The 22,374-nt window shown below is 53.3% G+C and overlaps 1 protein-coding gene across 1 annotated transcript in view; it reads right to left on the bottom strand.

The window, feature by feature from the left end:
* mrc2 (mannose receptor, C-type 2) overlaps nucleotides 1-22,374 on the bottom strand; it is a 401,368-nt gene that overhangs the window by 25,541 nt on the left and 353,453 nt on the right. The window contains exons 23-24 of the mRNA XM_085966616.1: nucleotides 21,837-21,945; nucleotides 9,890-10,128 (exon numbers count right to left, since the gene is read on the bottom strand). Of these exons, the coding sequence (XP_085822742.1) occupies nucleotides 9,890-10,128; nucleotides 21,837-21,945 (348 nt within the window). The remainder of the gene's footprint in view (nucleotides 1-9,889; nucleotides 10,129-21,836; nucleotides 21,946-22,374) is intronic.

Raw genomic sequence — 22,374 nt, 5'->3', positions numbered from 1 at the left:
TATCCCACCCGATACCCGTAACCCCTACACCAACACATATCCCACCCTACCCCCGCTAACCCCACGTATTTAATCCCCCTAACACTAAGGGTCAATTTTATCATAGCCAATCAACCTAACCCGCACATCTTTGGACTGTGGGAGGAAACCGGAGCACCCGGAGGAAACCCACGCAAACACGGGGAGAATGTCTGTGTGGAGTTTGCACAGTCACCCGAGGGCGGATTCGAACCCGGGTCCCTGGCGCTGTGAGGCAACAGTGCTAACCACTATGCCACCGTGCTTTCGTGCGCAGTCCCTCTAACTGGCTGCGTGGCCCATTCAAATTTTCGTGCATGTGCGGTTTCATCCATTGAAGAGCCAGTAAGAGACTGCGCGGGTAATTTTAAACAAACCCGCGACGGCGGGAAGCTGGAGGAATCTGATCGGCCACCCGTATACACCCGCCTGTTACACACCCGCCCGTTACACACCCGCCCTTAATACACCCGCCCGTTACACACCCGCCCGTTACACACCCGCCCTTAATACACCCGCCCGTTACACACCCGCCCGTTACACACCCGCCCGTTACACTCGCCCGTTATACACCCCGCCCGTTACACACCCCGCCCGTTATACACCCGCCGTTATACACCTCGCCCGTTACACACCCGCCCGTTACACACCCGCCCGTTATACACCCCGCCCGTTATACACACGCCCGTTATACACACGCCCGTTATACACCCGCCCGTTACACACACGCCCGTTACACACCCGCCCGTTATACACCCCGCCCTTTACACACCCCGCCCGTTATACACCCGCCCGTTATACACCCGCCCGTTATACACCCCGCCCGTTATACACCCGCCCGTTATACACCCGCCCGTTATACACCCCGCCCGTTATACACCCGCCCGTTATACACCCTCCCGTTATACACCCCGCCCGTTATACACCCGCCCGTTATACACCCGCCCGTTATACACCTCGCCCGTTACACCCCCGCCCGTTACACCCCCGCCCGTTATACACCCGCCCGTTATACACCCGCCCGTTATACACCCGCCAGTTATACACCCGTCCGTTATACAACCGCCCGTTATACACCCCATCCGTTATACACCCGCCCGTTATACACCCGCCCGTTATACACCCCATCCGTTATACACCCGCCCGTTATACACCCCGCCCGTTATACACCCGCCTGTTATACACCCGTCCGTTATACACCCGCCCGTTATACACCCGCCCGTTATACACCCCGCCCGTTATACACCCGCCCGTTATACACCCGCCCGTTATACACCCCATCCGTTATACACCCGCCCGTTATACACCCCATCCGTTATACACCCGCCCGTTATACACCCCGCCCGTTATACACCCCGTCCGTTATACACCCGCCCGTTATACACCCCGCCCGTTATACACCCCGCCCGTTATACACCCGCCCGTTATACACCCGTCCGTTATACACCTGCCCGTTACACCCCCGCCCGTTACACACCCGCCCGTTATACACCCGCCCGTTACACCCCCGCCCGTTATACACCCGCCCGTTACACACCCGCCCGTTACACACCCGCCCGTTAGACACCCGCCCGTTACACACCCCGCCCGTTACACACCCGCCCGTTATACACCCGCCCGTTATACACCCGTCCGTTATACACCCGCCCGTTACACACCCCGCCCGTTGTACACCCACCCGTTGTACACCCAGCCCGTTATACACCCGCCCGTTATACACCCCGCCCGTTATACACCCCGCCCGTTATACACCCCGCCCGTTATACACCCGCCCGTTATACACCCGCCCGTTATACACCCCGCCCGTTATACACCCGCCCGTTATACACCCGCCCGTTACACACCCCGCCCGTTACACACCCGCCCGTTATACACCCGCCCGTTATACACCACACCCGTTATACACCCGCCCGTTATACACCCGCCCGTTATACACCCGCCCTTTACACACCCCGCCCGTTATACACCCGCCCGTTATACACCCGCCCGTTATACACCCGCCCGTTACACACCCGCCCGTTACACACCTGCCGTTACACACCCCGCCCTTTACACACCCCGCCCGTTTTACACCCGCCCGTTATACACCCGCCCGTTATACACCCGCCCGTTATACACCCCGCCCGTTATACACCCCGCCCGTTATACACCCGCCCGTTATATACCCCGCCAGTTATACACCTGCCCGTTACACCCCAGCCCGTTATACACCCCGCCCGTTACACCCCCGCCCGTTATACACCCGCCCGTTATACACCCGCCCATTATACACCCCGCCCGTTATACACCCCGCCCGTTATACACCCGCCCGTTATTCACCCGCCCGGTATGCACCCCATCCGTTATACACCCCGCCCGTTATACACCCGCCCGTTACACCCCCGCCCGTTATACACCCGCCCGTTATACACCCGCCCGTTACACCCCCGCCCGTTATACACCCGCCCGCTATACACCCCGCCCGTTACACACCCGCCCGTTACACACCCGCCCGTTATACACCCGCCCGTTACACACCCCGCCCGTTACACACCCACCCGTTATACACCCGCCCGTTATACACCCGTCCGTTATACACACGCCCATTATACACCCCGCCCGTTATACACCCACCCGTTGTACACCCAGCCCGTTATACACCCAGCCCGTTATACACCCACCCGTTATACACCCGCCCGTTATACACCCCGCCCGTTATACACCCACCCGTTATACACCCGCCCGTTATACACACGCCCATTATACACCCCGCCCGTTATACACCCACCCGTTGTACACCCAGCCCGTTATACACCCAGCCCGTTATACACCCACCCGTTATACACCCGCCCGTTATACACCCCGCCCGTTATACACCCACCCGTTATACACCCGCCCGTTATACACCCCGCCCGTTATACACCCGCCCGTTATACACCCGCCCGTTATACACCCGCCCGTTATACACCCGCCCGTTACACACCCCGCCCGTTATACACCAGCACGTTATACACCCACCCGTTATACACCCGCCCGTTATACACCCGCCCGTTACACACCCGCCCGTTATACACCCGCCCGTTATACACCCCGCCCGTTACACACCCGCCTGTTATACACCCACCCGTTATACACCCAGCCCGTTATACACCCGCCCGTTATACACCCACCCGTTATACACCCAGCCCGTTATACACCCACCCGTTATACACCCGCCTGTTACACACCCGCCCGTTATACACCCGCCCGTTATACACCCCGCCCGTTACACACCCGCCCGTTATACACCCGCCTGTTATACACCCACCCGTTATACACCCAGCCCGTTATACACCCGCCCGTTATACACCCACCCGTTATACACCCAGCCCGTTATACACCCACCCGTTATACACCCGCCCGTTATACACCCGCCCGTTATACACCCGCCCGTTATACACCCCGCCCGTTATACACCCGCCCGTTATACACACACCCGTTATACACCCAGCCCGTTATACACCCCGCCCGTTATACACCCGCCCGTTATACACCCAGCCCGTTATACACCCGCCCGTTATACACCCCGCCCGTTATACACCCGCCCGTTATACACCCACCCGTTATACACCCAGCCCGTTATACACCCACCAGTTATACGCCCGCCCCTTACACACCCGCCCGTTATACACCCGCCCGTTATACACCCGCCCTTTACACACCCCGCCCGTTATACACCCGCCCGTTACACACCCGCCCGTTATACACCCGCCCGTTATACACCCCGCCCTTTACACACCCCGCCCGTTATACACACGCCCATTATACACCCGCCCGTTATACACCCGCCCGTTATACACCCGCCCTTTACACACCCGCCCGTTATACACCCGCCCTTTACACACCCCGCCCGTTATACACCTGCCCGTTAAATACCCGCCCGTTACACCCCCGCCCGTTACACACTCACCCGTTATACACCCCACCGTTATACACCCCACCTTTATACACCCCGTCCATTATACACTCACCCATTATACACCCGCCCGTTATACACCCGCCCGTTATACACCCCCCCGTTATACACCCCGCCCGTTATACACCCCACCCGTTATACACCCGCCCGTTATACACCCGCCCGTTATACACCCCGTCCATTATACACTCACCCGTTATACACCCGCCCGTTATACACCCGCCCGTTATACACCCGCCCGTTATACACTCGCCAGTTTAACACCCGCCCATTATACACCCCGCCCGTAATACACTCACCCGTTATACACCCGCCCGTTATACACCCGCCCGTTATACACCCGCCCGTTATACACCCCGTCCATTATACACCCACCCGTTATACACTCGCCGGTTTAACACCCGCCCGTTACACACCCCGCCCGTTATACACCCGCCCGTTACACACCCGCCCGTTACACACCCGCCCGTTATACACCCGCCCGTTACACACCCGCCCGTTATACACCCGCCCGTTATACACCCGCCCGTTACACACCCCGCCCGTTACACACCCCGCCCGTTATACACCCGCCCGTTATACACCCCATCCGTTATACACCCGCCCGTTATACACCCCGCCCGTTATACACCCCATCCGTTATACACCCGCCCGTTATACACCCCGCCCGTTATACACCCCATCCGTTATACACCCGCCCGTTACACACCCGCCCGTTACACACCCGCCCGTTACACACCCGTCCGTTACACACCCGTCCGTTATACACCCGCCCGTTGTACACCCAGCCCGTTATACACCCCGCCCGTTATACACCCCGCCCGTTATACACCCCGCCCGTTATACACCCGCCCGTTATACACCCGCCCGTTATACACCCGCCCGTTATAAACCCGCCCGTTATACACCCCGCCCGTTATACACCCCACCCGTTATACACCCACCCGTTATACACCCGCCCTTTACACACCCCGCCCGTTATACACCCGCCCGTTACACACCCGCCCGTTATACACCCCGCCCTTTACACACCCCGCCCGTTATACACCCGCCCGTTATACACCCGCCCGTTATACACCCCGCCCGTTATACACCCGCCCGTTATACACCCGCCCGTTATACACCCCGCCCGTTATACACCTGCCCGTTATACACCCCGCCCGTTATACACCCGCCCGTTACACCCCAGCCCGTTATACACCCCGCCCGTTACACCCCCGCCCGTTATACACCCGCCCGTTATACACCCGCCCGTTATACACCCGCCCGTTATACACCCCGCCCGTTATACATCCGCCCGTTATACACCCGCCCGTTATACACCCGCCCGTTATACACCCGTCCGTTATAAACCCGTCCGTTATACACCCCATCCGTTATACACCCGCCCGTTATACACCCCGCCCGTTATACACCCGCCCGTTATACACCCGTCCGTTATACACCCGCCCGTTATACACCCGCCCGTTATACACCCGTCCGTTATACACCCGCCCGTTATACACCCCATCCGTTATACACCCGCCCATTATACACCCGCCCGTTATACACCCCGCCCGTTATACACCCCATCCGTTATACACCCCGCCCGTTATACACCCGCCCGTTATACACCCGCCCGGTATACACCCCATCTGTTATACACCCCGCCCGTTATACACCCGCCCGTTACACCACCGCCCGTTATACACCCGCCCGTTATACACCCGCCCGTTATACACCCGCCCGTTATACACCCCGCCCGTTACACACCCGCCCGTTACACACACGCCCGTTATACACCCGCCCGTTACACACCCCGCCCGTTATACACCCGCCCGTTATACACCCACCCGTTATACACCCGCCCCTTACACACCCGCCCGTTATACACCCCGCCCGTTATACACCCGCCCGTTATACACCCGCCCGTTATACACACGCCCGTTATACACCCGCCCGTTATACACCCGCCTGTTATACACCCGTCCGTTATACACCCGCCCGTTATACACCCCATCCGTTATACACCCGCCCATTATACACCCGCCCGTTATACACCCCGCCCGTTATACACCCCATCCGTTATGCACCCCGCCCGTTATACACCCGCCCGTTATCCACCCGCCCGGTATACACCCCATCCGTTATACACCCCGCCCGTTATACACCCGCCCGTTAGACCCCCGCCCGTTATACACCCGCCCGTTATACACCCGCCCGTTACACCCCCGCCCGTTACACACCCGCCCGTTATACGCCCCGCCCGTTACACACCCGCCCGTTACACACCCGCCCGTTACACACCCGCCCGTTACACACCCCGCCCGTTATACACCCGCCCGTTATACACCCGCCCGTTATACACCCGCCCGTTATACACCCGTCCGTTATACACCCCGCCCGTTATACACCCACCCGTCGTACACCCAGCCCGTCATACACCCAGCCCGTCATACACCCACCCGTTATACACCCCGCCCGTTATACACCCGCCCGTTATACACCCGCCTGTTATACACCCCGCCCGTTATACACCCCGCCCGTTATACACCCGCCCGTTATACACCCGCCCGTTATACACCCGCCCGTTATACACACCCGCCCTTTATACACCCGCCCGTTATACACCCGCCCGTTACACACCCCGCCCGTTACACACCCCGCCCGTTACACACCCGCCCGTTACACACCCGCCCGTTACACACCCGCCCGTTACACACCCGCCCGTTATACACCCGCCCGTTATACACCCGCCCGTTATACACCCCGCCCGTTACACACCCGCCCGTTATACACCCGCCTGTTATACACCCACCCGTTATACACCCAGCCCGTTATACACCCGCCCGTTATACACCCACCCGTTATACACCCAGCCCGTTATACACCCACCCGTTATACACCCAGCCCGTTATACACCCCGCCCGTTATACACCCGCCCGTTATACACCCGTCCGTTATACACCCGTCCGTTATACACCCGCCCGTTATACACCCGCCCGTTATACACCCGTCCGTTATACACCCCGCCCGTTATACACCCGCCCGTTATACACCCGTCCGTTATACACCCGCCCGTTATACACCCGCCCGTTATACACCCGTCCGTTATACACCCGCCCGTTATACACCCCATCCGTTATACACCCGCCCATTATACACCCGCCCGTTATACACCCCGCCCGTTATACACCCCATCCGTTATGCACCCCGCCCGTTATACACCCGCCCGTTATACACCCGCCCGGTATACACCCCATCCGTTATACACCCCGCCCGTTATACACACGCCCGTTACACCCCCGCACGTTATACACCCGCCCGTTATACACCCGCCCGTTATACACCCGCCCGTTATACACCCCGCCCGTTACACACCCGCCCGTTACACACCCGCCCGTTACACACCCCGCCCGTTATACACCCGCCCGTTATACACCCGCCCGTTATACACCCCGCCCGTTATACACCCACCCGTTGTACACCCAGCCCGTCATACACCCAGCCCGTTATACACCCGCCCGTTATACACCCGCCCGTTATACACCCGCCCGTTATACACCCGCCCGTTATACACCCCGCCCGTTATACACCCGCCCGTTATACACCCGCCCGTTATACACCCGCCCGTTATACACACCCGCCCGTTATACACCCGCCCGTTATACACCCGCCCGTTACACACCCCGCCCGTTACACACCCGCCCGTTACACACCCGCCCGTTACACACCCGCCCGTTATACACCCGCCCGTTACACACCCGCCCGTTATACACCTGCCCGTTATACACCCCGCCCGTTACACACCCGCCCGTTATACACCCGCCTGTTATACACCCACCCGTTATACACCCAGCCCGTTATACACCCGCCCGTTATACACCCACCCGTTATACACCCAGCCCGTTATACACCCGCCCGTTATACACCCGCCCGTTATACACCCGCCCGTTATACACCCGCCCGTTATACACCCACCCGTTATACGCCCGCCCCTTACACACCCGCCCGTTATACACCCGCCCGTTATACACCCGCCCTTTACACACCCCGCCCGTTATACACCCGCCCGTTATACACCCGCCCGTTACACACCCGCCCGTTACACACCCGCCCGTTACACACCCGCCCGTTATACACCCGCCCGTTATACACCCCGCCCTTTACACACCCCGCCCGTTATACACACGCCCGTTACACACCCCGCCCGTTACACACCCGCCCGTTACACACCCGCCCGTTACACACCCGCCCGTTATACACCCGCCCGTTACACACCCGCCCGTTACACACCCGCCCGTTATACACCCGCCCGTTATACACCCCGCCTTTATACACCCGCCCGTTATACACCCGCCCGTTATACACCCGCCCGTTACACACCCCGCCCGTTATACACCCCACCCGTTATACACCCCGCCCGTTATACACCCCACCCGTTATACACCCGCCCGTTATACACCCGCCCGTTATACACCCCGCCCGTTATACACCCGCCCGTTATACACCCGCCCGTTATACACCCCGCCTTTATACACCCCGTCCGTTATACACCCGCCCGTTATACACCCGCCCGTTATACACCCGCCCGTTATACACTCGCCAGTTTAACACCCGCCCATTATACACCCTGCCCGTTATACACTCACCCGTTATACACCCGCCCGTTATACACCCGCCCGTTATACACCTGCCCGTTATACACCCGCCCGTTATACACTCGCCAGTTTAACACCCGCCCATTATACACCCGCCCGTTATACACCCCGCCTTTATACACCCCGCCTTTATACACCCCGTCCGTTATACACCCGCCCGTTATACACCCGCCCGTTATACACCCGCCCGTTATACACCCGCCCGTTATACACTCGCCAGTTTAACACCCGCCCATTATACACCCCGCCCGTTATACACTCACCCGTTATACACCCGCCCGTTATACACCCACCCGTTATACACTCGCCAGTTTAACACCCGCCCGTTATACACCCCGTCCATTATACACCCACCCGTTATACACTCGCCAGTTTAACACCCGCCCGTTACACACCCCGCCCGTTATACACCCGCCCGTTACACACCCGCCCGTTACACACCCGCCCGTTATACACCCCGCCCGTTACACACCCGCCCGTTACACACCCGCCCGTTACACACCCGCCCGTTATACACCTGCCCGTTACACACCCCGCCCGTTACACACCCCGCCCGTTATACACCCCACCCGTTATACACCCGCCCGTTACACACCCGCCCGTTATACACCCGCCCGTTATACACCCCGCCTTTATACACCCCGTCCATTATACACTCACCCGTTATACACTCACCCGTTATACACCCGCCCTTTATACACCCGCCCGTTATACACCCGCCCGTTATACACCCGCCCGTTACACACCCTCCTGTTGTATACCCGCCTGTTGTACCCCTCACCCATTCGAATGAAGGCAAGGGAAGGTAAAATCCAATGGGGTTTAAAACCATCAGCTGATCTGATCCCATCAAATTCCCGCTGGGCAGCTTAGGTTAAAATGACCCCTTGTCATGAAGGAAAAGGGGTTGGAAGGATATGGGAACAATGTGGGTATCTGTGATTCAAACTATTTGCTCTCATGGAGGGTAAGCGCCGACACGGATTGGTTGGACCGAGTGGCCTGTTTCTGCGTTGTAATTTCTATGTAACCTGCGATTGGGACCAAGGCACCAACATAATCACAATTGTGTCACTTAAAAGTCGCAGACACTATTTTGCACCAATGCCCATTTTACAGTTACAGAACTGTGGTGTAATTCATTGATTGCAAAAACTCAGTATCAGTGCATCTAAAACTGCTTTGCCTGTTGCATTTATCATTCTTCATGGTACTTACAAAAAGCGACTATTGTGGGTTTGCACTGCAGATCTACGCGATACAATCTGATAAAAAGAGCTTTGGTAGCAGGTGTTACCTCTTCATTAGACAGCCCGATCCAGAGGGGGAGTTGGACGCTGTTCATGACCTGTGTGAGGTAGGCCTGATGGTAGGGGTCTACCACCGTGACCAGGGTCTCGTTGCGAGTCTCACAGAGCCAGGCAGCTTCCAGCCAAGTGAGAGGCTTCTGGATAACCCGGTAGGTGCTGTTCATGTAGTTCAGCTTTGACGTCAAGGGAGGTGGGAACTTGGCAGGTGTTGATGGTAGAGACGGGTCTGAATAGAAATGAAGAGAGTTAGGGTCAATGGGAAAGTGCGAAGGGGTTTTTGCCCCAAGGAAGAGTCATGCTTCAAGCTAGATGACTGATAAAGAGACAAAGTCACACAATCCCCTCACTGTCCCCACTGTTCTAAGTGCTGGCCAGTGTTTATCCAACACCAGAGATGTTTGCTACAGAACAACAGAATCACAGACACGATAGCATAGTGGCTATGCTACTGGACTAGTAATGCAGGAGAACATGAGTTCATATCCTACCCTGGCAGCTTATTATGAATTTGAATTCAGTTTAAAACAGAAAATCTGGAATAAAAGTGAGCGTAAAGCTGTTGGATTGACATAAAAACCCAGCAGGTTCACAGATGTCCTTGAGGGAAGGAAACCTGCCGTTCTATACGTGACTCCAGTCCCACACCAACATGGTTGACTCTTAACTGCCCACTGAAATGGCCTAGTGAGCCACTCAGTTCAAGGGCAACAAAGGATGGGCATTAAATGCTGGCCTTGCCAGCGATGCCCACCTGTCGAGAATTAATATATAAACTGAGAAAAGCTGATGAACAATTTTGAAAAAGTCCACATCTCAGAACAATCTAAAACTCAAAAGGAACCCTGACTAACGGCCAATCAGGGCCATTGGCAGAGGTGATTCAAGAAGTTATTTTTAGTGACACAAGTTTTCAGGATTTTTAACCAGTGTTTTGAGATCACATTCTGCAATTCAGCTTGTTTTTTCTGTTAAAAACTGAAAACCGGGGCCTTGCGCATGACGTGCGGAAAGGAGTGGTGCAGGGGGGCAGAGAATGGCTGTAACTTAAGCTGCTGATGCATCCAATATTCCACCGTTGTCGGGAAAAACCAAAGTACAGAAATTGTGTTTTTTTTTTTGCAGTGATGGAGTTAGACGGAGAACGGCCGATGTAAAATGTATTTCCTAGGGATGTGTGGGGCGTGCCTTTGCAGCAAATGTTGATTTCTGACACTTCTTATGGTGTGTTTCCCAGCACCTTTGGACCTACTCCAAATCTGCCTTTGAAACCAAAACTGGTGAACAAAGCACACTGCATTCCCAAGTGAGTCGTGTCAGCCATGGCTCAGTTGGTCGCGCTCGCGCCTCTTGAAAAGGTTGTGGGTACAAGCCCCGCTCCAGAGTCTCGAGCACAAAATCCGGGCCAACACTCTGAGGGAGCGCCGCACTGTGGGAGGTGCCGTCTTTCGGCTTTCTGCCCTCTAAGGTAGACTTAAGAGATCCCGTGGTGCTATTCGAAGAAGAGCAGGGGAGCACGCACTAATATTAACAAAATCCCTAAAACAGATTATCTGGTCATTATCATATTGCTGTTTGCAGGATCTTCCTGTGCGCAAATTAGCTGCCATGATTCCTACATTACAACAGTGACTACACTTCAAACAAGTACTTCATCGGTTGAGGTTGAAAAAGGCACTATATAAATGCAAGTTCTTTCTTTTCAACAACGCATATCGTCTTTGAAATGGAAGGTGACTATCTGGGCAACCTTCCCTCACTCCTACTTTGAGAGATCACAGAACCCGGTGCAACCCTGAAGTACCAATGGGCAGAGCATCACTGCTCCGCCTGGCCTCACAGAAATCAATCCTCTACCCAATACCCGGCCCTGCATGGCCCTCCCCAGGGATCGCCCCACCCCTTATTTACTGGGCTTGGCTCGGCTCCACACAAGAGCCGCCGGATTCCCCCCCCCCCTCCCCCAATCGATAAACTGCTCCAAATACGCCAGCACTTCGCCGCTAGAATTCAAGCGAGGCCTGTCTGTGAAAATGGCTCGGGAGCCGCCAGATTCCCCCCCCTCCCCCAATCGATAAACTGCTCCAAATACGCCAGCACTTCGTCGCTAGAATTCAAGCGAGGCCTGTCTGTGAAAATGGCTCGGGCCCCCGATCGTTTCCATCAGACTGGCAGTAGGTGTCTTGCTCCTCCAACTGATGGAGGTGGTCACTTCAACCCCACTGAGACTCACACCCACCCCGACACAAGTCCCAGACCATGCCAAAGATTTGGCCATGGTTTCCGGTTGCTTCACGAGGGTTGCATGAGCCACCAGATCAAAAGACTTGCACAGAACAATGAAAGCCTCCCCCTGTCACCTCCACCAGAAGGACAAGAACAGCAACGCCATCACCTCCCAGGTTCCTCTCCAAGTCACACTCCATCCCGACCGACATACATCGCCGTTCCTTCATCATCGCTGGGTCGAAATCCTGGTATTCCTACCCAACACCACTATGGGAGCACCTTCCAAATAAGGATTACAGCGGTTCAAAGAGAAAGGCCACCACCACCTTCTCAGAGCAATTAGGGATGTGGGATGCCTGAGCCAAAGGATGCTCTGCGACTTCATAAAAAGCCACACCCATTCCTCATGACAGCAAAGTCCAGCCTGTGGCTTTACCCCATGGGCCTCCAAAACATCCAATATGTGCATCACAAACCACTGTGCTACCATTCCCATTCTGTGATTACCTGCCACTTATTAGTCCAAGTCTAGATGCTATCTAGGTTCTGCTGTAGGCTGGCATGAGCTGCGCCACTATCGGGGGAGTTGTGAGTGGAGCCGAACACTGTGGAATCATCAGTGAACAGCCCCTCTCCTGACTTTATGATGGAGGGAAGGTTATTGATGAAGGAGTTGAAGAAAATTGGGCTGAAGATGCTTTGCTGAGGAACTCCTGCCGCGATGTCCTGGGGCTGAGATGATTGGCCTCCAACAACCACAAGCGTTGTTCTTTGCATCAGATATGACTCCGGCCACTGGAGACTTTTCCTGTTGACCTTCAATAACTTCAGTTCTGCTAGGGCTCCTTGATGACAAGCTCGGTCAAATGGTGCCCTGATGTTGAGGGCAGTCACTCTCATCTCCCCAATGGCACATTTTACATCAAGTCTCCAATATATTATACATTATCAATCTCTGCCCGTGGGAGATTCCATGTCGGGCTCTGGTGTATGTGTACCATGGACACGTGCTCAAATTCTGCACATGGGCGGACGATATTCCTGCAGCATTCTGGGTCAACGTCCGGGCAGTAGCCGGGCTAATGCCCGTCGGCCAACGCCGACACGTAGAGGCAATGGAAGAAACGCTGATCGTCAGCGGGAAACAGTTGATGTCTAAGGCAGCTATTTATTAAAAAATCGCTGCCAACTTTGCCTGTTCTGTTTGTTTGGCTGCTCCTGTTGACATCATATACAGCTCAAACTCCTGACTAAACTTTCCCCAGCTCCCTTACACATTCTCTTCCAGACTCAGTCCGCTAATTGGCTGCAACACACTGGCTTCTGCGGTATTCCAACTGACTCCTTACTTCTGACACAGGCAGAGAGATTCCATCTGCTTTCAATCAGAGTTCATGGAAGATCTTCTTATTTGCAATGCCACTTGTATCCAGCAGGTGCCTCCCTAATGTACTTTTCCCTCGGGTAACGTAACATTATACAGGAAACTCTTTTTTATCCGGTACCGACAGGACCGGTGTGTTGCCGGTTGATCAAAAAGTCCGGATTACAGAGAGGTATACTTACCAAGGTAGGAAAGCCCCGTACACGTCCACAGGTGCAGGAGCCCCGGTTACACGGCACTTGTGCAGGAGTCCCTGTTGTACGGCCACAAGGCAGGAACCCTGGTTACACGGCCACTAATATATAGTAAAACTTACCTGAACCTACTCCTGAATTTTGCCGGTTAAGAGAGATTTCTGGATATTTAGGTGCCGGTTAAAAAGAGTTTCCTGTAATGGATCCTGGGCTTTATAAATAGAGGCATACGGTACAAAATCAAGGAAGTTCTGATAAACCTTTATAAATCACTGGTTAGGCCTCCACTGGAGTATTGTGTTCAATGGGCACCACACTTTAAGAAGGAAGTCAAGGCCTTGGAGAGACTACAGAGGAGATTTACCAAAATGATACCAGCGATCAGTTATGTGGAAAGACTAGAGAAGCTGGGATTGTTCTCCTTAGAGCAGAGAAGGTTAAGGGAAGATTTAATACAGTTGTTCAAAATTATGAAGGTTTTGATAGAGTAAATAAGGAGAAACTTATGTTTTAAATAAGGAGAAACTTCAATGTTATATATAAATGGCCTGGACTCGGGTATAGGGAGTACAATTTTGAAGTTTGCGGATGATACAAAACTTGGCAATGTATCAAACAGTGAGCAGAATAGTAGCACGGTGGCATAGTGGTTAGCACTGTTGCCTCACAGCGCCAGGGACCCGGGTTCAAATCCGGCCTCGGGTGACTGTCTGTGTGGAGTTTGCACATTCTCCCCGTGTTTGCGTGGGTTTTCTCCGGGTGCTCCGGTTTCCTCCCACAGTCCAAAGATGTGCGGGTTAGGTTGATTGGCCATGATTAAAAAATTGGCCCTTAGTGTTAGGGGGGATTAAATACGTGGGGTTACGGGGATAGGGCTTGGGTGGGATGGCTGTCGGTGTAGGGACCGGGTGCTAGGGTTTGGATGATCAGTCATGATCTCGTTGAATGGCGGAGCAGGCTCGAAGGGCCGAATGGCCTACTCCTGCTCCTAGTTTCTATGTTTCTGTGAGGAGGACAGACAGACTGGTGAAATGGGCAGACACATGGCAGATGCAATTTAATGCAGTTAAGTGCGAAGTGATGCACTTTGGGAGAAACAACACGGAGAGGCAGGATAATCTAAATGGTATTAAATGGGGTGCAAGAGCAGAGGAACATGAGGTGCATATTCACAAATCCTTGAAGGTGGCAGGACAAGGCGGTTAAGAAAGCGTATGGGATACTTGGCTTTCTAAATAGGGGCATTGAATCCAAAAACAAGGAAGCCATGCTAAACCTTTACAAATCACTGGGTGGGCCTCAGCTGGGGTATTGTGACCAATTCTGAGCATCACACTTTGGGAAGGATGTCAAGGCCTTGGAGAGGGTGCAGAGGAGGTTTACCAGGATGATACCAGGGATGAGGGACTTCAGTTACTTGGAGAGGTTGGAGAAGCTGGAATTGTTCTCCTTAGAGCAGAGAAGGCTAAGGGGAGATCTAATAGAGGTGTTCAAAATTATGCGGGGTTTTGATAGAGCAAGTAGGGAGAAACAGTTTCCTCTGGCGAGTGGGTCGGTAACCAGAGGACACAGATTGAAGATAATTGGCAAATGAGGAAAAAATGATTTCACACAGAGGGTTGTAATGCTCTGGAATGCACTACCTGAAAGGGTGGTGGAAGCAGATTTCACGGGAACTCTTGTACTTGAAGAGAACAAATCTGCCAGGTTATGGGGAAAAAGCTGGGGTGTGGGACCAATGTTCCCGCTCATTTTCTTTTCCGTGCGCCGTCCCTTTAAATTTGCTGCGCGGTATCTTTTCCAGCGGCAACAGCTGGTGAGCGGCCTGCGCGGGACTGCCTGATCGACCCGTGGCCGCGCGTCCGCGCACCTTAGCGGGAGCGTTGTGCGGGACTAAATTGGACAGCTCTTCCAAAAGAGCCGGCACAGGTACGGCAGGCCGAATGGTTCCCTTTCCGTGCTGTAAGGTTCTGTAGATTCTGTGAACTGCTTCCACTGGCAGGAGGGTCGGTAACCAGAGGACCCAGATTTCAGGTAATTGGCAAAAGGAACCAGAGGGGGAGATGAGGAGAATTTTTTTTAACGCAGCGAGTTGCTGTGATCTGGAACGCTCTGCCTGAAAGGGCGGTGGAAGCAGATTCAAGAGTAACTTTCAAAAGGGAATTGGGATAAATAATCGAAAAGGGAAAATGTGCAGGGCCGGGGGGGGGGAAAGAGCAGGGGGAGTGGGACTAATTGGAGAGCTCTACCAAAGAGCCGGCACAGGCACGATGCACTTTGGGAGAAACAACGTGGAGAGGCAGTATTGTGCTGCAGGATTCGATAAAAAAGACACAAATTCGAATGCAGTTCCAAAGATACTGGGGCAGTGACTGTACGTGTCTGATGTATCAGACTGAACCAGCGAGTGTGGAACCGGAATGGTTGCCCCGTATAGTCCGTGTGCTCCTTGTTGCTCGAGGAGCCCTGAGGGTAGGTTCCAATCACGGCTGTGATCTGCTTTCTTCTCGATAACGCTCATCCAACCAAACACTGCGAGCACGGATGTCTGCATCATTGTTATTCAGAAAAGTACCTCCATTTCTTGGGGGCTTTGGTGTGTCGCAACAAACGTTTGAACAAAAAGCAAAGCAAAGATTCCCTCGAGTTTCTTAGAGAAGAACCTGTCACCTGTATAACAACAGAAAATGCTGGAAAAACTCAGCAGGTCAGGCAACATCCGTGGAGAGAAATTTGAGTTGACGTTTTGGGTCGAAACCCTTCTTCAAAACTGGAAAGAAAAGAAAATAGATCGAAGGCAAAGCTGCAATGGAACAAAAGGAGAAAAAGAGACAATAAAAGGTATTCGAAGCCAGACGAGGTGGTAATAGGCCCGTGGAGACAAAAGGCAGCTGAGATTAGGTGTGAAGTGTATTGGCAGGTAAGAGACAACTGCCAGATGAGAGAGAGAAACAAAAGGAAAGTTTAAAATGTTAAAGGCTCTGTGATGAACTTAAAAACCCTTCATAAAAAGAGAAAATGCTGGAAATACATGGCGGGTCATTCAGCATCAGTAAAAGGCAAAAAGCTGCTTATGATGTCTTGGGTGTGTACCCTTATAAACCGTCTCTCCTCTTTACAAATACCTGCTGTGTTATTTCTGGGACCAACAGTACAAAGGGACCTGGATCAAACTGACTGCTAACAGAGTGATCTGAATATCAGGCCCACAATCCTCTTCAGTGACCCCGACAATTCCCTTCAGTGACCCCCAGAATTCGCTTCAGTGACCCCGACAATTCCCTTCAGTGACCCCGACAATTCTCCTCAGTGAAGCCCGACAATTCTCCTCAGTGACCCCGACAATTCCCTTCAGTGACCCCGACAATTCTCCTCAGTGACCCCGACAATTCTCCTCAGTGACCCCGACAATTCCCTTCAGTGATCACGACAATTCTCCTCAGTGACCCCGACAATTCTCTTCAGTGACCCCGACAATTCTCCTCAGTGACCCCGACAATTCTCTTCAGTGACCCCCAGAATTCTCCTCAGTGACCCCGACAACTCTCTTCAGTGACCCCGACAATTCTCCTCAGTGACCCCGACAATTCTCCTCAGTGACCCCGACAATTCTCCTCAGTGACCCCGACAATTCTCTTCAGTGACCCCGACAATTCTCTTCAGTGACCCCGACAATCCTCTTCAGTGACCCCCAGAATTCTCTTCAGTGACCCCGACAATTCTCCTCAGTGACCCCGACAATTCTCTTCAGTGACCCCGACAATTCTCCTCAGTGACCCCGACAATTCTCCTCAGTGACCCCGACAATTCTCCTCAGTGACCCCGACAATCCTCTTCAGTGACCCCGACAATTCTCTTCAGTGACCCCGACAATTCTCTTCAGTGACCCCGACAATTCTCCTCAGTGACCCCGACAATTCTCCTCAGTGACCCCGACAATTCTCTTCAGTGACCCCGACAATTCTCTTCAGTGACCCCGACAATTCTCTTCAGTGACCCGACAATTCTCCTCAGTGACCCCGACAATTCTCTTCAGTGACCCCGACAATTCTCTTCAGTGACCCGACAATTCTCTTCAGTGACCCCGACAATTCTCTTCAGTGACCCCGACAATTCTCCTCAGTGACCCCGACAATTCTCTTCAGTGACCCCGACAATTCTCTTCAGTGACCCGACAATTCTCTTCAGTGACCCCGACAATTCTCTTCAGTGACCCCGACAATTCTCCTCAGTGACCCCGACAATTCTCTTCAGTGACCCCGACAATTCTCTTCAGTGACCCCGACAATTCTCCTCAGTGACCCCGACAATTCTCTTCAGTGACCCCGACAATTCTCCTGTGACCCCGACAATTCTCCTCAGTGACCCCGACAATTCCCTTCAGTGATCACGACAATTCTCCTCAGTGACCCCGACAATTCTCTTCAGTGACCCCGACAATTCTCCTCAGTGACCCCGACAATTCTCTTCAGTGACCCCCAGAATTCTCCTCAGTGACCCCGACAACTCTCTTCAGTGACCCCGACAATTCTCCTCAGTGACCCCGACAATTCTCCTCAGTGACCCCGACAATTCTCTTCAGTGACCCCCAGAATTCTCCTCAGTGACCCTGACAACTCTCTTCAGTGACCCCGACAATTCTCTTCAGTGACCCCGACAATCCTCTTCAGTGACCCCCAGAATTCTCTTCAGTGACCCCGACAATTCTCTTCAGTGACCCCGACAATTCTCTTCAGTGACCCCGACAATTCTCTTCAGTGACCCCGACAATTCTCTTCAGTGACCCCGACAATTCTCCTCAGTGACCCCGACAATTCTCTTCAGTGACCCCGACAATTCTCCTCAGTGACCCCGACAATTCTCCTCAGTGACCCCGACAATCCTCTTCAGTGACCCCGACAATTCTCTTCAGTGACCCCGACAATTCTCTTCAGTGACCCCGACAATTCTCCTCAGTGACCCCGACAATTCTCCTCAGTGACCCCGACAATTCTCTTCAGTGACCCCGACAATTCTCTTCAGTGACCCCGACAATTCTCTTCAGTGACCCGACAATTCTCCTCAGTGACCCCGACAATTCTCTTCAGTGACCCCGACAATTCTCTTCAGTGACCCGACAATTCTCCTCAGTGACCCCGACAATTCTCTTCAGTGACCCGACAATTCTCCTCAGTGACCCCGACAATTCTCCTCAGTGACCCCGACAATTCTCTTCAGTGACCCCGACAATTCTCTTCAGTGACCCCCAGAATTCTCCTCAGTGACCCCGACAACTCTCTTCAGTGACCCCGACAATTCTCCTCAGTGACTCCGACAATTCTCCTCAGTGACCCCGACAATTCTCTTCAGTGACCCGACAATTCTCCTCAGTGACCCCGACAATTCTCTTCAGTGACCCCGACAATTCTCCTCAGTGGCCCCGACAATTCTCCTCAGTGACCCCGACAATTCTCCTCAGTGACCCCGACAATTCTCCAGTGACCCCGACAATTCTCCTCAGTGACCCCGACAATTCTCTTCAGTGACCCCGACAATTCTCCTCAGTGACCCCGACAATTCTCCTCAGTGACCCCGACAATTCTCCTCAGTGACCCCGACAATTCTCTTCAGTGACCCCGACAATTCTCTTCAGTGACCCCGACAATTCTCTTCAGTGACCCGACAATTCTCCTCAGTGACCCCGACAATTCTCTTCAGTGACCCCGACAATTCTCCTCAGTGACCCCGACAATTCTCTTCAGTGACCCCGACAATTCTCTTCAGTGACCTATTACCAGGTGCCTGATAATGAGCAATGTGGGAGTCACCTAGTTGGGTTGGGTGGGGAGGGGAGGGGTGGGGGAATCTGCAATAAAATGTTTCAGGAATGACCTTGGGCAGCAGTAGGGCTGCCAACAACGTTCCCCCTAAGGTGCCCCCGGCCGCACACCGATTGGGAGGTCCCGCGCAGGCCGCTCACCAACTGTTGCCGCTGGAAGATACCACGCATGTGTGGCCGCCCAGCAAATTTAAAGGGACTGCACACGCAAAAAAAACTAGAGGGAACATTGGTTGCCAACCCTCCTGGATTATCCTGGAGTCTCCGGGGCATAAAGATTAAACTCCAGAACACTTTTATTTTCATTTTCTTTGAACACTTTTGTTTATGAATTATAAAAGTATTGGAGATGGGAAAAAGGCTGTTTGACTGACAGTCAAGAATCACCCAATTGAGTGAGGAAGAGTCTATTCGCTTTCTACTGGGCGAGGGAAGGCGGTGCACCACAAGGATGGGCGTGCCGGGTAGCCAATGGCAGGACTGTGGGGGCGGAGGGATTGAAGGCAGGAGGTCACGTGATCAAACCGCCACAAATACATCCAACCAGAGTTGGCAACACTAGGCAGCGCAGGAAGTTCAAAATGTGCGTTGGTTGGTGGCTCTCTCTCACCTCTGAGTCAGAAGGTCGTGGGTTCAAGTCCCACTCCGGAGACTTGAGCACGTAATGTAGGCCAACACTCCAGTGCAGTGCTGAGGGAGTGCTGCACTGTCGGAGGTGCTGTCTTTTGGCTGAGAGGTTAAACCGAGGCCCTGTCTGCCCTCACTGGTGGACGTAAAAGATCCCATGGCACTATTTGAAGATGAACAGGGGAGTTCTCCCCGGTGTCCTTGCCAATATTTATCCCTCAACCTACATCATTAAAACAGATTATCTGGTCATTATCTCATTGCTGTTTGTGGGATCTTACTGTGCAGAAATTGGCTGCCACGTTTCCTACATTACAACAGTGACTACACTTCAAAAGTACTTCATTGGCTGTAAAGCGCTTTTGGGATGTCCTGAGGTTGTGAAAGGCGCTATATAAATGCAGGTTCTTTCTCTTTCTTTCCTGGTTATTGTCGCACAAGCAGCCAAGGCCTGGAAATGCTGATGGTCAGCGGGAAACACTGATGGTTGGCATGTATGGAACCAATACCAAGGCGCTCTCTCCAACAGTAAGATGCTGTGAGACCTCAGGGAACTCCCTGTGCAAATCAGCTTCAACAGGCTACCTGACTGTGGACAGGCATCTTGGAAAGTATGTCAACCTTGTGAATTCACCAATCCCTCTGAGATACTTGAAGATGTCTGCACTCAAATTCTACATCATATGTGAAGATGAGAGAGGAACTCTCCACCCACCTCACTGCACAAGGAAGCATCCCTCTCCCCCGACCCTGTAGTAGTTCCCATGGAGAAAGTTGGGCTAGGAAGTGATGCAATGTGCTGATTGAGCTAATGTTCCAGTGAGCTGGTACCAGGAGATTCAGAGCAGTCCTGAAATGAGCTAACGCTCCTCTTCATTAATAGATTGTTTTCTCTTCACTGAGATACAGGATCTTCTTAAATAGTTAGTTAGCCACCCGTTAGCTAATACGATATTAGGTGGGAATGTGCAGGAGATTGAAACTCATTGTCACAGAAGCTTTGCTTGCAGAGGGAATGCCCGAGATCGAGAGCTGAAACCCAGCCCTGCTGATTATGGTGCCTCTGTTATTTTAGGCTCGTTATGAATAGAAGATATTCATGGGTTTCTGAGGCGATGTGATAGCGATGTTTAAGGTTATGAAGGGATGGGACAGGGTAGATAGAAGCAGACTATTTCCAGTAGTTGAGGGGTCAAGTACAAGGGGCCAGAGATACAAGATTAAATGGAACTTCTTCACACAGACTTGTGAATGCATTTCCAGGGTTAGTGGTTGAGATGGATTAGATTAGATATGCGGGGGAAGGAAAAGTGGTTGAAGGGACACGGGAACAAGAGGGTAAATGTGATTAGAATATTTGCTCACATGGAGGGTAAGTGCCGACACGGACTGGTTGGGCCGAATGACCTGTTTCCATGTTGTAACTTTGATGTAAAAGTTCTGGCACAATGGCTAAAGGCCCATTGTGAGCCAACATCCCACCTCTCCAGGCCATAGGGAAAGAATCAATTGAGGCGCTAAGATAGGAGACAGATACCTACTTGAGGAGTAAGGGTGTTAAGGGGTATGGAGAAAGGGCGGGGAATTGGGGTTAATAAGATAAACAGTTGTGAAAACAAAATGGCGGAGCAAGTCTGATTGGTTCCTGTTCCTACGTTCTCTGCTAGAGATTAATCGGACTGTACCTTTGTTTCTCTGACAGATGTAACCGTTTTTATCGCCTGTGCAGCTCCTGTCGTCCCAGCGCCCAGTGAACTGCGGGTGCAAGGCATGCCAGATCACCGCACAGTTTACCTGGAAAGACAATACAGCAGCTTAGTCCTCATGTTAGACTGCATCAGATACCTGTCACTAACTTCAGAACAGAACATAGTCTCCCTGAGACTCATCACCAAACAAGTCAGGAGTGTGATGGAATACTCTCCACTTGCCTGAATGAGTGCAGCTCCAACAACACTCAAGAAGCTCGACACCATCCAGGACAAAGCAGCCCGCTTGATTGGCACCCCATCCACCACCTTAAACATTCACTGTCTCCACCACCAGCGCACCGTGGCTGCAGTGTGTACCATCTATAAGATGTACTGCAGCAACTCGCCAAGGCTTCTTCTTCTTCCACCTAGAAGGACAAGGGCAGCAGGCGCATGGGAACACCACCACCTCCAAGTTCCCCTCCAAGTCACACACCATCCTGACTTGGAAATATATCGCCGATCCTTCATC

Source organism: Somniosus microcephalus, chromosome 24 (assembly GCF_052327205.1).
Source record: "Somniosus microcephalus isolate GS21.2 chromosome 24, FLI_Smic_1.0, whole genome shotgun sequence".
Lineage (NCBI taxonomy): Eukaryota > Metazoa > Chordata > Chondrichthyes > Squaliformes > Somniosidae > Somniosus > Somniosus microcephalus.
This window is presented reverse-complemented; position numbering and strand designations above follow the sequence as displayed.